Genomic DNA, 16,956 nt, shown 5'->3' on the forward strand with positions numbered 1-16,956 from the left:
CTCTGGGTAAGAGTGTCTGCTAAATGAAGTAATGTAATGTGATTCAAGGTGAGAGAAGTTAAATCAGATGAAGTTTGAAAAGTATGTATGCCTTGAGCTGTAACTGTATGGCCCCAGCACCCAATCACAATAGACTTGGGTGCCTGACTATTTAAAACATAATCCTACCACCTGACATGGCTGCCACCTATTGTAAGAGTGTAAGAGTCATCCAAAAACAAAATACACACATAGTACACAAGAATGGCTCCTACACATGTCTCTATTTCAGTTTTTGGTTTTCAGACTAGGTTTGCACAGGCATGCACATGCTTAACTACTAAGAAGATACAAAATTGCCCTCATAAATACATAAATTTACTTCACCCTGGAAAATTCCAGTCCTTGCAAGAAGAGGATCTGGGAGACAATTTTGACAGCACCCAGGCGAATTCTCCATCCTTTTGAAAAGCTGACAGTGGGTACTCAGCTATTAAGGTTGTAGACTGCATGCTATGTACACATGAAAAAGAGTCTCAAATGGTTACTTGCCAGGTGCACAGGTTGGACACAAATCACAGTATGTAGACAAGCTCCTGGCCAGAGCTGGGGTGGATTGCAAGGTCATGGCTCAGGTCATGGCTACAGGTTTATTGGGCTGTGTTCAAGCATATGTTGTTATCATGCTTCATTCTCTTTGTTATCCTGCTTCATTCTCTGTCCCTGGCCTTCATTCTCTGTGATCATATTTCATCAGGATTCTGTAAATCTCTTGGTGAACAAGGTTAAAATAGATTGTTTATTTAGATTTAAATTTGAAAAAAAATTCCAATAAACAAAAGTAACCAAAATAACTTGAAGCAAAATGGCACAGATGGGCGGGTTAAGCTGGGAACCAGGTGTGATGCAAGGACACTTCTTGAATTAACTGCAACGTTCTGTTTTAAGCAGAAAAGAGAAAATACAAACAATTAATATACATGATGTGAGATGCAGTATTGTTCTGAAACAGCATATGAAGCACAGCATTTCCTGCCTGTAATTTTAAATACTTTATGGATTCAGTCACTGTGAGCAGGTGCTGTCACAATTCTTCTCCCTTCCCTTTGTAAATGAGTGCTAACTCAAATCTTGCATTCAGCTAGAAAACTGTCTCCATACCATGATTTCATGAGATATGTGCTCTGTGAAAATGCTATGTTGTCTGGTTTTGCATGTGAAAATATGGAAAAGCCGTATATGGGGCTTAACCATCATTTGCAAATTGTCCTTATCTTCCACCAAAAAAATGACAATTTCTGTGCACATTGTGAATTTGTGAAGTATGATTCAAACACAAATTTATTCTTACCATTATTATTTCTTCTTACCATTACTATAAAAGGAATTCACATCAAAGCTTACTTTTTATTAAACAATAGGACAAACTAACATGAAATAGTCCTGGGTTTATGATGAACTTTAAGTAAATTAAAGTCTCATACAACACCAGAACACATTTCTCATCCAAACTGATTCCCTGTCAGGGTCTGAAAGCAGAGAGCAGCAATCTCTATTTCAGCTGAATACCTTCCTCATAAAAATAAATGGATGAATTGGTCCAAGACATAGATCTGTATCTTCTAAGGCTCATACTGAGATTGGAAAAATATTCATTGACTTCAGAGATATTCTGAAATCCATGCTCAGCCTAACTCCTTGGTCCCTGGCTTTATATCTTTCAGGACTTATTCTTAAATTCCCTTTGCAGTGGATTGTGGCCCCAGGCCCTCTCTGGCTATGTTTGGTCCATTTTCTGCATGCTTGTGCTATTGTTGCTACTGCATGTTCCACTTCCCTGCCTCCCCTCCTACTACTTTTAGGAAGGCAGCGTATGGTGTTACCATACACTGCTTTAATAAAGGAATTCAATTTCCTGAGTAATCAGTACTCCTGAGTAGTCTTCCTTCCCGAGTTGTCGAGACAATACTTACTGCACTGATAAAGCCTGTTAATCCTCAAAATGTCAAAGCGACTCATCTGTGTTGCTCTCCCAATTGGCACATTGCTGTTCGGGATTGGAACGATGGTTGGCTGCCTGTTTCTGGAGAAGGCATACCTATAACAACGTTGAAGATGCTTGTGAAATTTAATTCATCAATTACATTCATGTGACTTTTTTCGTAACAGGTTGTCATGAAAATAGAACGGTAGATGTAGTTACCTGAAATTAAACCTTACTTGGAATGAGGTTTTACAAATGATTTCATGAAACAATAATGATCTTTTTGCTTGTGCCAATCTGGCAACATTATCATTATCAATTAGCTATTGTTCATCACAGTAATTGTATGAGAATCAGGCTTGGCGCCAGGAGAAAATACAGAGGGGTACAACTGCAATCCACAGGGGAGCACAAAATGTGATAATTACTACGTAGACATTGGGATATAAGCAGACAACTGGGGGTGCACTGAGGTCCGTCTGGGGGTGCAATGCACCCCTAAGCACCCCCATAGTGTCGGGCCTGATTAAAATATTATATATCATTGGGGATCTTGCTCCTGTTAACATTGAGTTGTCTGACCTCCCATAGTGCATGACAGAGCTGTAGTCATATGGAGTCCCAAGGTTGTTGGTGTTGATCCTGTTGAAATTGTATTCCTGCCCTGCAAGGCAAAAGAGAAAACAATGACATCAGACACCCCCAATTCTGGTACAGTTTAGCAACAGTGCCTAAAGTTAATTCAGTACAATGTTTGATCAATACATTCATCTGAAAATATTGGGAAAGTTATAGTTCACTGGCAGTGCATTTCCAGAGAGGGACAAAGCAATAATGATTTTTTACTTTATGGCAAAAACTTCTGAATTGCTCCAAGTCACCATGTGTTAAGTGTTTAAAGTACAGTGCTAAAAGTCTTTTCTTCACCTCCAGGGCCAGAATATGCAATTTACATCCTTCCTGTGTAGCATTTTCCTGTATGTTTTAAGGATATTTTTTTTTAACTCAATACACAGGCAAATTTCAGCTTTTATACATCATAAAACACTGAAGTACTAATGTTTCAAAACCTGCAGCTTGCACTTCTGATTTAGAGAGATTTGCAGCAATGTGGCTGCCTAGCAGAGCAAATATGTCTCCTGGGCACGTTTAAGCGCTTAAAATATGTGGACCTGGTCACAGAGTGCAGGGAAGGTGGATGGAGCGTGAGGCTCTACCCGGTGAAGGTGGGTGCTAGAGGCTTTGTGGGAGACTCAATGACGTGTCTGCTCAAGGACCTGGGGCTACGGGGAGCCAGACTGCACAAGGCAACCAGGGAAGTATCGGAGGAGGCGGAAAAGGCAAGCTTTTGGCTCTGGCTGACACGGGCATGGGGAGCGACCAACTCCTGAAGAAGGTTAGCTGCAGGGGGTGTCAGGGAGATGTCCCTGTTCACTGCCTCACCACCACAAGACGTTCTGGGAGAAAGTTCTATGAGTGGTGGTCCCGGCCTGATGAACAAAGCGGGCACCGGTGGAGGTGCAACAGGCCAATAGCCCAGCAGGAGGAACACCTACCTATACAAATTAAAAAAACGAGAGGCGGAGAAAGTAGAGGTACGCACCACGGATGATATTCTGGTAGAGGATGCGGACGTGCCGGTCACGGTCACTACGCGTCTGCTCATGGTTGAAGCCCAGGGCATGGAGAAGCTCATGCTGGACCACCTGGTGGTAGACACAGCCGCGTCGGTCCAGAGATACCACCTGACCACCACCACGACGTCCTACGAACGAGTAACACCTGGGAAACAGGGGATCAAGCCAAGTTTTAAACATGCCCATTAATTTAGATTCTTCAGCACAGAAGAGGACACAGTGGTAACAACAATCAGTTCTATCTGAGCAGTTCTTTAGGTGAACAAATAAAAACACACATCTGATCATAAAAATGGGCAAGCAAATGGATAAAAAAAATGAAACAAAAAAGTGGAATGTTAGAGGGATTGCCGTAAATCTATAAAAAAAAAATATGGAACAAAAGTGGACAACCCATTTTTTTGTTTATTTATTATAACTGATTGCTTTAAGTTATGACGTTAGCAGAGAGATACCCGCCACGAGACTGGATGTTCACAAAGTCTCTCTCTCTGGTGCGACGCCTGAAGCGGATACAGGTGGAGGTGGCAAAGGACTGCAGCCCTCGCTCAATGATAGCTCTCTCCCGGGATGCTGGTGGAGTGTAGAGAGTCAACATGAGAACAGAACACTCTACTGCCCTAAAGGATAGCAGGCCTAAAACAAACTCAGGCAATTCTGGCACATATTGTAGAGATCACACCATATGTCAACCATATAACTTTGTCGCCATTGATTATAGTTCTCTCTCGTTTGAAAACAAGGTAACAACCCTGCTATGCCAGCGTGTCACATCTGCCAAAATCCGTGTAATTCATTTAGCTCAATTTACAAAAAGGATGACTTACAGTACTGGTTGGAGATTACGTAGGGTACATAGACATTCCCATCCGATGACTTCAACCACTTGCATCCACGGGCCGTGCATGGGTCAGCATTTTCGTATCCAGAGGGTACAGCAATATCCCCATAGATGACACTCGGCACATTCAGCTCTTGTTCTTGAAAAAGAGCATGGACAAATTATGATCACCAGAGTTTACAAAAGACATTTAATACCAATAAAACCTAATCAATGTTTGTACCAGACAACCCAGATTATAATACTTTCAAGTTGTTTTATTTTTCAAAATTTTGTATTTATTGATGATTAAGAGACTTTACATCCCAATTTCCTCCCTATTGTGCGAGATCCATTTTAGCCACTCAATTAAATATACTAAGACCACTCATTTTTTAATTTTGACTCTAAAATTCATACTGCATTTATTTATTGATGCATTTAATTTAGAACACATTTACAAAGTTTCACAATCTTACCCAGGTTCTTGTTTGCTTTCTCAATCAAAGTTGAGACATCAGTTTCATCTTCTTTTAGGTTGTTGTCTGCCGAAGAATTGACAGAGAGTTGTTGGACATAGAAGTTTGTTGAAAAAGCAAAGAAATAAATGAATGAGAAATAACCAAATCTGTTCATAATACATAATCATAAAAATGCAAGCTAAGTTGGATGACATCCGTGGAGTAGTCCTACCCTCCAATGAGTGCCCACTTCACTGTGGTACACTGATTGACTTCTAGTATGAAACATAGCGACTGGCTGTGTTTGTATACCAGAGGACTGCATTCGGCTCACTTCAGTGCTCCTTCATGAGTGCAGGAGGTTGTCGGGGTGAAATGAGCCTAATGTACAACTGGCACAGAGTTGGAGTTGTGGAATTTACCAAGATTTTTGTTGTCCTCTTTGTAGTCCTCTTCTTCAGCGATGATGTTGGATGAAACCTGGTGTGTAAAAATCAACAAAAGAGATTTTGCTTGATTTGTTTGACTTCAGGGATGTAATAATAACCACTGTTCAGCCAGAGATTAATTTCAGGCACTAAATAAGCTAAAATTAACTTCATAATTTAAATAAGCATGCAGTTAAAATGTATTAATAAGAATCCTACATACCTAATTTCACTATTTTTTACATATTGTGTTTAAAAGCACACCTGGAGCCTAATAACTTCACAAGCAAAAGGATTCACTTGATTGAACCAGTATTCAATGTCATAGATAGAAAGGAAATTCATTTGCACTATGACCATCCAAGTTAGAGTGGTTGAGCTTTGTTATATAGTAAACAAAGATATATTACCATTTTATTGTTATCTTTTGGGCAAATGCTCTTGTAAATGGTGACTTACAGTATAAGAGTTTAATAAAAAAATGCTATTACAGAGTAAGCATGGTAATAGCTTTCATTTCCAAAGCTGCAACCAAGAAAACCCTACATGTAACCCATAACTCAGTAACGTGAGTACATGCTGTATGCTAAATATTCAAGTGCACATTAAAAAATACAATTATTTACAGCAATTAGAAGGGAGATTTCATCTTACCTCTGAGGGGCTGCAGTGCAGCCCATCGAGCACAGAGAAGATGAGGGTGATCATGAAGAGAGGTGACATGGTGAATGGGTTATGGGCACCTGAGATTTGTCTCTCTAGTATATGGCAGGGAAGCCTCTTAATTTATATAGGTCACCAGAACAGCTACTCTCCAAAAGAGAAGAAGTTCTGGAAGTTACACAAGTATGCGGTCAGCCGGAACAATTTCAACAGAGATGCTACCTAAAAGATAGAGACTTTTTCAAGTAAAGTTTCCTTTTTTTGGTTGCCAAACAAGAAGTTCATTTGTGCAGTTATTCATTATTTGTTCATAGCTTTTAAAACAAGTGTTTTTCAAGCTTTAAATAAAATCTGTTAGAATAGGAAAGGCAAATGCCTCGTGGCCTTCTGCATGCAAATGTAGTAAAATATCATAATTATTTTAGAAGTATTTTTCAAATGTTATCTTACCTGACCAAAACAGGTATGAAATTTAATTCTTTTTGAACAATCAGCTCCTTTTAGATTCAGTCTCCTTATACATCAATCATTCTCAAAATTTTTCCCACTTTTTTCAAAACTTTCCACACACCACCTAACCTAACCTGAATAAATTCAATTTCTTATTTGCAGGAAAAGCTCTACTCAGAATTCTTTATGTTGTGAAAAAAGCTGAACTGTCACAGCATTCACCCCATCCTCTCCCAGTTTCCTTGCTACAGGAATGAATTATGCTGCTTATGAGATATCTGGAGGTAATGTTTGGCTCCCAAATAAACAGCTTGTCTCATATTCCAAGACAAGCCACTGTTACTGCCCAACCTGCCTTTATCACACTACTGTGATGGGCATGGGAAATGTAAAGTCAATAGTCATAGTCATAAAGTCAAGTCAGATGGCTACTATAGCTAGCTGTTTGGCTAATTTATTGATGTGTTGATAACGTAGAGGTTATGGTTGTAGAGGTTATGTTTGCTAGCTAGATAGCTGTTGATTGTTTCTAAACATACACAATGCTAGCAGTTTTATGTTTTCTAAAAAATATTGCACACTTCTGATGACTAACTGCTGCATACTTTGCTGTTATTAATAGATGCAATCTGGGTATCTAATGTTACAGTGCTGTCCACAAAGATTGTGACAGTCAAATAAAAAGTAATTTTTGTTACTGTGAAATTACATGTAGGCCATATTGAAGCCTTTTGGATTTGAATTAATCAAAATATGAATGGGCAATGGAGGACTTTGCCCATTAAACTGTGGCAGAGCATCACCAATTATTGTTGGTAAGTGACGGAAGGGCTGGGGCCCAAATCAGTGTCAAGCCTTTCAGAGGAGAAGTATTACAAAGTAAAGGGCTGGATTGCAAAATTATGTCCTTTGCTCAATACCTACATTCTTGCTTCCTCTGTGAACCAGAAATTGATAACTGGTCCTTCCTTAAGACATATGAAGGAAATGAGTGAAATGGAATGTTGTTGTTCAATATATTGTCATAAATATTGTCAATTCCATATGTTCCCCTGTCTCTGCAGGGCAGAGGTGTTTTTAGCATGGAATGTAGTGAATGGGCTACTCAGTCCATTTTGCCAGCAAAATTTGTTATCTATAAAATATAAATATATAAAATTTTGTAAAAATGCCAATACAATTTCCAAGGAAAATTTAAAATGTTATGTGATCTCTTCATGAATAGTTCAGAGCAAACAATGGAATTGTCAAAATGCAGTTTGTTTGTATTATGATTTGTCATTGTACTCCTTGGGCTGCTTAGAGGTTCTATACATGCTTTTGTATACCTGACATGACTATTAAGTTATTGCAATGATAATAAAAATGTATAGAATGTCACACGTGTGTACGGGGCTTCTGTACTCTACTGTATTTCTGTACTGTATTGTTTGTATTGTGGGTTGTAATTGTATGTCACAATTTGCACATTTGTATAGAGATATTCATGTACTGTTTTTTTTAACCAGTTAGTTTTTTCAGCTTCAGTTAAACTTTTGGACTAGTGTATTTAAGTTTCTTATAATTTAATAACTACCTCACATGCAGTGCCTTCTATGTCATGCCATCGCTAATAATGCTACATGTTAGCAGAGCCTACCTCAAGAATTTCGATGCTCAGTTACCGTGTGTGATCTATGCAAATGACAAATGAGTTTTACTTTGACTACATCTTCAGGATGCATATAAAACATCATTTTCTGTCCAAATATCTGTGATTTCCTTTCTCACCCTTTCTCTCTCCATATATAGTGTATATATATATAGACACCTGACCATCCCACCTATATTCCCCCCCCCCCCCCCCCCGCAGCTATAACAGCCACCACTCTTTTGGGAAGGCTTTCCACAGGATTTTGGAGAGTGTCTGTGGGAATTTGTGCCCACTCAGCCAAAAGAGCATTTGTGAGGACAGGCATTGATGTTGGACGAGAAGGCCTGGCTTGCAATTGGTGTTTTAATTCATCCCAAAGGTGTTCAATGGGGTTGAGGTCAGGGCTCTGTGTAGGCCACTGGAGTTCCTCCACACCAAACTCGTCAAACCATGTCTTTATGGATGTCGCTTTGTGCACAGGGGCACAGTCATGCTGGAACAGGAAAGAGCCTTCCCCAAACTGCTACCACAAAGTTGGAAGCATACAATTGTCTAAAATGTCTTTGTATGCTGAAGCATTAATGTTTCCCTTCACTGGAACTAAGGGGCCTAGCCCCAAACCCTGAAAAACAGTACCAGACCATTATCCCTCCTCCACCAATCTTTACAGTAGGCACTGTGCATTCCAGTGGGTAGCACTCTCCTGGCATCCACCGAACCCAGATTCGTCCATCAGACTGCCAGATAGTGAAGCCTGATTCATCACTCCAGATAATGCGTTTCCACTGCTCCAGAGTCCAGTGGCGGCGTGCTTTGCACTACTCCAGCTGTCGCTTGGCATTGCGCATAGTGATGTTGGGCTTGAGTGCAGCTGCTCGGTCATGGACACCCATTTCATGAAGCTCCCGACACACAGTTCTTGTGCTGATGTTGCAGCCAGAGACAGTTTGAAACTGTAGTGAGTGATTCAACAGAGGATAGGAGGTTTTTACATGCTATGTGCTTCAGCACTCAGTGGCCCCACTCTGTAAGTTTGCGTGGTCTACCACTTCGTGGCTGAGCTGTTGTTGCTCCACTTGACAATAATAACACTTACACTTACAGTTGACCGGGGCAGATCTAGCAAGGCAGAAATTTCGCGAACTAACTTGTGGCAAAGATGGCATCCTATGACAGTGCCACGTTTAAAGTCATTCAGCTCTCCAGTACAACCCATTCTACTTCCAAGCTTTGTCTATGGTAATTGCATGGCTATGTGCTTGATTTTATGTACCTGTTAACAATTGGTGCAGCTGAAACACCTGAACTCAATAATTAGGAGGGGTGTCCACATATTTGTTTTAAATAAATTATTGGTTTTTAACCTTTTGTTTTTGGCTCATTTATGAGAAGTGGCGGCCAGGTTCTCCACACACACACACACACACACACACACACACGTGCATATGTAGTGTACCACAGATCAAGGTTAGACAGAAATTACATTCTCAACAGAAATTTTGATTTTAGCAGGTGAATAACAAGTCAGTGGGTTAGTAGTTTGTTTACTCATCTGCCTTCTAACAGACAAGTTTGCTCTTCAACTAAAAACCCCCATCCAAACATTCTATTGACAGGTGAATGTGGCACTAGGTTGGTCATGCTGCAGGTGACATACTGTAGACCCATTGTAGTCCAAATAGTTAAAAACTGAATGCTAGTAACTCAGCCTATTTGAAATCAAGTGAAAGGCTAGTCTTTAGAATGTCAACAGTACACCAGGTCTACATCAATCCATTACAATGGCAAGCTAATTATGAACTCCATAGATAAAACACATAATTAAGACTTTCTGTACTTTCAGAACTAGAAGGCTCGTTGCTGTGATTTTCACACAGCAGAGAGGTATCTGTCGATATGGCCCAGAAGGTTCAAGGGACTTGAAATAATGTGTGAATCTCTTCAGAAAAAATGAACTCAAATGGTTCATTGCAAAGAAGAAATAATGGCAACTGAGCTGATGCACGGTTTGTAACATGACTTACATGATTGAAATGACAAAATTTAAAACAAGCACTTAAAAAACAAATATGCAATAACACTCAGTAATAAAGTGAAATAAAAACAGTGAGGAAGAATTTGCCCACAACAGTGAAGGCTACATACACTTCACAAAATGCAATTTAATTGTCTTCAGTTATAAAACACATGAATAAGTATAAGCTTTCTGTGGCTGTTTCTGTACCTTATGTAAATGTATTACACATGGTGGGTGATTGTCACATGGAACATGGTTAAATTCTGATTGATGGGTCCTGTTGCACTGAGTGGTAAAATATTTCAAAACTGCCTTGTGAAAAAAGCCCACAACAGGTAACCACAACATTGCAGTCAAGCATATTATGTAAGCTGCTGTACAGCCCACCTTTAACGTCTTTTGGTCATTGGACTGTATAGACATAGAGTTTTTCTAAATCAAGGTTGCCTTTTAATCAAGTTACCCAGCATACCATATTAATGCTAAACAAATCTAGCCATCATACCATGTTGACCACCAACTCAACCAATTCTCCACCCAACCCTTACTTTCTCGTGATTTGCAGTTCATGAATGATTTGTTCTTTTTGAACTAATCTTTTTGGTAATTCGAACAAATCAAATGTCATCACAAGTGAGTTCAGACATGGGACCTCTTCAGACTCTACCTGGACTGACACTCTTGCCATTTTGACCTTGTAAATCTAAGATTCTTGGCTTGTACTTGTAGCTCTGTCTCTTACCTTGTATTTATAGCATGTATTTGCCTTGGTAGTACAGCGGTACTTTATTGTCCCAGTGATTGTAATCCATATATGTAACCTTAGATCAGATTAGTTCTGTCCTGCTACACTGACCTTGTGCTCAGCTTCAGCACTATCTGCATTGTATGACTTGTACACATCTTGCCCTTGTGTCTGTTTGCCCACTATATGCACTTTTGTACGTCGCTTTGGATAAAAGTGTCTGCTAAATGAAAAAATGTAAATGTAAGTGAACTGAACTTCAGTCAAGGTAATCATGCTTGCTGAGCAACCCAGTTAAAGCCAAAAATAAGTTGAACAATTATCAGGTGCATCTAAGTAGCAGATTGTAATTTTAGCAATAATGTAATAAAAAAAAAATATATAAAATATATCTAAAAATGTAATTTTGTAATATCAAGGATATTGTGCATCGTGCGGAGTTGTATATAGTGCACCCAGCAATATAGGCCACAGTGTGAAAAAAAGTAGTTGGTGGTATTATGTGAGATTAGTTGCACAAATTTTCCTCTTGTGCAAGCCAATAATTTTAAATCTGCACCAAGGTGAAAATCAATGGTCTAAAAGAAGGACAGGCACTGGTAATAATGTCAGCCAAGCAACGTGCAAGTGTGTGAAGAACACAGGGTGACCAAAGTAGAGACCCCACGCTGACCCCGAGGGGCATTAAGCCAGGTTGTTCTGCTGTTGTGATCTCCCAGAACTGTACATATGATTGGCCAGTAATAGATGATTTGAAAGAATTTCCCCATCTTATTTATAATTTCTTTACTTAGTTTTCAGTGACAGTTAATTCGCATTCAAATACTTAAACATTTATTCATAATAAATAATTAATAGTGTTACCATGAAAAGCCAGGACAGCACATCAACCTATGATCATAAAACTAACAATCACACAATTCACTGGCTGAATCCTTCCATAGCACATTTTCACACGTGGAATGTGTTCATAAGCATGAAAATTATATATCTTTTCCCACAAGTTGATAAATATATGTCAGGATTTTATGCTTATTAAGGCTTGTGGGTTTGTTTGGCCCTTCTTCATTGCTGCTTGCTGCTATATTTTAAATATGATTTTGCAAAATATTTATTAGTTTTGTATCAATGTTTGATGGGAAAAGAAAGGGTTAAAAGACTACAGAAGAAAGTCACATGGCAAGGCATATAAAAAACAGGGTACTCAACCAGAGAAATATATTTCTATATATAATATATAATATCATTTATAAAATATCATATGTAAAGTATATTTCTATATATAGGCATATATAATATACCTTTATTTGAATGGGAAAAGCACACTAATCAACACATTTTGAAAATAGTCTTTGTCAGGATGAAAATGCTAGCACAAGCAGATATATACATACATATAAACTTTGTCACACATTGTTAATACAAGATAGTGACACGTGACATAATGAAACAACCAACACCTGTGTTAACCTAACGACTTCAATCAGTCAGCCAATTATCAGCACTATTAAAGTGGATACACTTGGCATGAGCATTCCATAATAATGTTCCCCATCAAGTACTGAATGAAAAAAAAAACCTTTAATTAACATAAGTCACCATGGTAAGGCTATTACAAATATTGGCAATAAAACCTTAGGTGAGCAGAAGAAACAAGAATACAATATTGTAAATAATGACATGCATGTCCTAAAGATCTGAAGAATGTATGATGTATGATGGTATGTGTCTAAAACTGCACCTGCTTGCAGAAATTGCAGACAATGTTATGAAATGTCTGTGAAAAACCAGAGTAGACATTTTGCAAGAGATTAACACATTCTGCTTTCTTCACTCTTCTTTGGTTTGTCAAAGGGAAGAAACTGGTATTAACCAATGTGAACATGTGTGATCACTCTGGACAAAGCAAGAAATATAAATCTCACAATGGAATTTTTAAGTACAAAGATATCTCTGTCCTTGCCACGTTAAAAAAGCATAGGTACATCATAAAACATCAGACATTCAGAATATTCTGTATTAAATCAAAAGTAATCTAGCTTGTTTTAGAAGCAGTGACATACAGATTTAAAGATAAAAAATATTTACAATAAATGATATACACACACCATAAAACACTTACAATAAAGAAGCAATACTGTTACTGACATTAATGCTTTACTCCATTCTGCAAACATAATTCATTATGCAGTTGAGCTGAGAATAATTTAAATGCTCTGTAGAGAAGGAAATAATTAGAGCAATAATAGATTAGAGAAAGCATCTGCTAACCAAATGTAATGTGTGTGTGTGTGTGTGTGTATGTGTATGAACATTTGTTTAGGAATGGGATCAGCCTGACATGCAATAGAATCAATAATCCTCAATGAAGACTGGGTGGTGATAGGTATTGGAGTGAGCATTGATTATTAATGAATGGAAAAACACAAATATAAATGAAATAAAAACAAGTAAAACACAATCAGCCAGTCAAATGCTTCAAGACTGCTCCAGTGGAAGATGCAGGAGTTTGGCCGCCAAAGATGCCTCTGTTGAAGTTTAAACATATTTAAATCAGCTATGTGTTCTAGGACATTCTGATCCCTTGAATTTTTGGAAAGGACATGAGAAGGACTTCCCTACTTGACTAAGCTAGCTCTGATGTATCTGGCCATGCCTGCATCTTCTTCACCTGTTGAGAGATTGTTTAGCATTGCATGTTGACCTTACCATTTCAATTCTGATGCTCCATTTGAAGAAATGATGCCTATCAGATGTAATGATCTAGGGCAGTCTTTCTCAATCCTACTGCTGGAGGCCCCCTGTTCTGCATATCTTCTATCTATCCTTGTTGATTGATTAAATCAGGTGTGCTCAGCTAATCAAAGGTGCCATTGATGAGTTCAGTAAGGTAGGTAGAGCAAGGAAAGATGGAAAACGTGCAGAGCAGGGGGCCTCCAGGAGTAGGACTGAGAAACACTGATCTAGGAGGTTAACACTGTGTCTGTATGGATTGCTATAGACCTATGAGTTGCAACTAGTCTAGCCTTTGAAAGTATTATAACGTTTGTGTACAGTTTGGGGTGAAAGGAAACAATAAAAGAGAAAGTGACTTCATTTTCCTCCACCATAACAGGGCAAATGACTTAAAACTAACCTTATTTTTCTTGAGAGTAACATTTTAAAAATAATGTCAGTTTCATGTCACACATCAGGACACATTGATTGGGGGGAAGTGTCAGGGTGGGAGTAATTAAGGAATGAGATTGGGCATTGTTTTCACTGGGAGCTATTAAGGGGATTGAAAGAAGAAGAACTGCCATTTTCATAGTAGAGTGTGTTACCATTAACCACAGAGCCATATAGAGTTGCTGCATTACAGGAGATTTAGTTTTTGCAGGGGAAGTTAGTGACATCTCCTGATACCCATCTACCCTGTTAAACTACAGGAACTAAAGGAATCAATTTTGTCATTTTACTGCTGTCTCCAAGTCTCTGTCTTCTGGGAAAGTCTTGACACTACAGTTCTGTAATCTTCACAATAAAAATACCTGTCCACCTCTGACTGCCAAAGCTTATCATTATTCCACAAAAACATGAAGTATGCGTTTTTACTGTCCATTTCAAGATGATTCAGAGCATGCTTGTTTCTCATGTACCAAAATACTACATGTCTGGGACATTTATTATTGACAGGCTGTTTGAGGACACGTGCAGTTGTGTCTCTCCAGACAGGAGCATAACGTTACTTTTTGATGATAAAATTACAATGACAGCATCGAGTTATGCAATTCTTTCGTCATTATTTTCACTGCTGAAACGCTGCTATACCGCTACGTAGTTAAGAGGCCGGGGTGGAAGGAGGCTTTAGTGACACCATCCCTCGTTGGTTAACTTTGACGCAAACAGAATCACATCACTTTACTCGGCTCCAAAGGATGAAGTGTCACACATCTGTAAAACCCACAATCTGAAAAACCCCATTATTGTGGTACTCCACCAGTAAGGAAAGCCATCTTTAACGTTAGCTTGTTAGCTTTCCAAATCCAGACCATACTACAACCAACCTACATAAAATAATGGCGAAGGACGGCAGCTAGTTTGTTGGGTAACTGGTTAGTTGATGTTATGTATCTGCTTTGCTATTTTAAAGAATTTCAACGAATAAACTATTTAATGTTGTTGGTTACAACTGTAACTGTTAAATTAAAGGCCACCTGCGACCTACGAAACACATCAAGCCAACCAGCGTTAAACGAGCGTCAGTGAGGAGTATTTCCGGGTCATGAATCTTTGCGAAATATGTCAAATTAAAAGTACTTATTTACGTGCGCAACACGGTATAATCCTTTAAATGTTACCTTTTTGCCACGAAACCATCATATGTAATGATTACAACATACAGGAATAATATACGTGTGTCAGACATTTCGAGCTTTTTAGAAAAATTTACATGGCTTTTTGGGAGACATGCACTTCAAGGAGTATAAGACTGAGGAGGACCCCCTGTAACCAAAACTAGTGAGTCTGAGCTGAATGAATGTTGCTGAAATGTCGGTGAAAATATAATTATGTTTGTCTCAGTCCATTTATTTATTTTGGTTTTTGGAGAGTGTATTCTTTATTTTGTATTACTATTTTTTTTTAATCTTTATTGACAACTAACTCATGGGAAGACAGGACTGTCCACTCCTTGTGTTGCCATTATTGCCTGCCTGTTCCCCTTAAAAACCAATTAAAATTTGGTCACAAAACTTTAATGCAAATCTCAGCCAGAGGAGTCAAAACTGTGGCAGGGGGGGAAAGCAAAGTTGCAGTCAGTGCGTGAGGCAGGATACATAGGGATCATTGGGTGAGTGAGAGCGGCTGTGTGAACTCCTCTGTTGCTGTTCCTGTTCCTACCAGCAGGGGGAAGTGAGAAGGAGGAATTCTGATGCAGTGCAGGAAGTGTCTGCCTGAGTGGATGCTGTAAATGTGGTGTAATCTGGGTTGCAGTGGGGAGTAGATGTATGCGCTGACCAACAGCAGAGATTGTGGAGGGGGAGCCAGCTCTGAGTGGTGTGTGTAGTGTGCACAGTAGGAGGTACATGCTTACCTTTGGTGGGCTCATCTGGGAAATGACAGGGCTTCCAGGGGGTTGGAGGTGTCTGGATCTGTTATGATTTGCTGAAGTTTAATATTGGATCCTACTCTCTGTGCCCTGAGTCTGCTTGGGGAACTGGGTGAATACCTCTACAGAAAGAACCTGGGTAGAATCTTTGGAGAGGAACAGTCCATCCCTGGTGACACACTTTTGGTTTTTCTCTTCAGGCCAATAAGAGTGTACCACACTGTACATTCCAAGTGGGCTGCAGTAAAAGCCCAGCAATACTTCAAGACAAAGCTTTCAGCTCAGCCTTACTTGTTTTGGTTTGAGGTTATATTGCTCAAGTACATTCCACCCCATTTTCATTTACACACTATTTTCTCTATAGGCCAATACGTAACTATCAACTGTGGTTTGTCACAGTTACACTCACCCTCCCTACTTACAACATTCAATGCAAATTAAATGAAGTGTTAACAAGTATAATGTTTAGTTTTTTAGTACACAAAACCATTAGAGAAGTTGAAGTGTGTGGCAGTATAACTGGCGGTGATCCAGTGTGGGAACTCAATACATATTCTGTGAATTTAACATGTACTGATTATGTAATCATATTATATAAATATTATGTAATCATACAACAAGTTTTATATTTAAGATGGAAATACAAACTAATCCTTAAAGTCACTCAAGACTCTGATCTTTAGTATTAGTTGGATTATAAATTCTAACACTGATTATTTAATCAAGCGAAATACTTTTTAAACATGCTTTCAATTGTTGCTCCGTAATTCGGACATTAAACCCGCTTTAGAAATCACATTCCCATTATTTATTCAGCTTTTGTCACGTGATTTTTATTTTGACCAAAAAGTCAGAAACTAGGCCGATTATTTTATGCAGATATATCTGAAATCACAATATATATAAACATTTCCCGCGCGACTATCGACAATAAATACTCCATTCCTCAGGAAACCCAATAAGCCGTGACATTGAACACAGTAAATGATGACGGAGAAACCTACTTGTAGGGGGGGAACGCATTTTCCTGTTTCGTCACTTCCTCCCGAA

General features: G+C 38.8%; 1 protein-coding gene across 1 annotated transcript; it reads right to left on the minus strand.

Moving 5' to 3' along the window:
* Positions 1-354: 354 nt before the first annotated feature.
* LOC118787875 (high choriolytic enzyme 1-like) lies at positions 355-6,058 on the minus strand. Its single transcript, XM_036543611.1, has 9 exons — positions 5,964-6,058; positions 5,304-5,361; positions 4,900-4,965; positions 4,428-4,580; positions 4,056-4,173; positions 3,567-3,745; positions 2,546-2,627; positions 1,953-2,077; positions 355-917 (listed from the first exon to the last, which is right to left on the minus strand). The coding sequence occupies exons 1-9, from the start codon at positions 6,030-6,032 to the stop codon at positions 904-906; spliced, it is 864 nt and encodes a 287-aa protein (XP_036399504.1). The 5' UTR covers positions 6,033-6,058; the 3' UTR covers positions 355-903.
* Positions 6,059-16,956: the final 10,898 nt, after the last annotated feature.

Source organism: Megalops cyprinoides, chromosome 13 (assembly GCF_013368585.1).
Source record: "Megalops cyprinoides isolate fMegCyp1 chromosome 13, fMegCyp1.pri, whole genome shotgun sequence".
In the NCBI taxonomy this organism is placed as follows: Eukaryota; Metazoa; Chordata; class Actinopteri; order Elopiformes; family Megalopidae; genus Megalops; species Megalops cyprinoides.

Bases quoted from the DNA above. Each gene is read 5' to 3' on its own strand.
- LOC118787875 (XM_036543611.1), bottom strand. From the start codon at position 6,032: ATGTCACCTCTCTTCATGATCACCCTCATCTTCTCTGTGCTCGATGGG. The intron at 4,174-4,427 runs GTAAGTCATCCT...ACACTCCACCAG, and splicing joins CGTAATCTCCAACCAGTACT to CATCCCGGGAGAGAGCTATC. The intron at 2,078-2,545 runs GTCAGACAACTC...ACGTTGTTATAG, and splicing joins TCTGTCATGCACTATGGGAG to GTATGCCTTCTCCAGAAACA.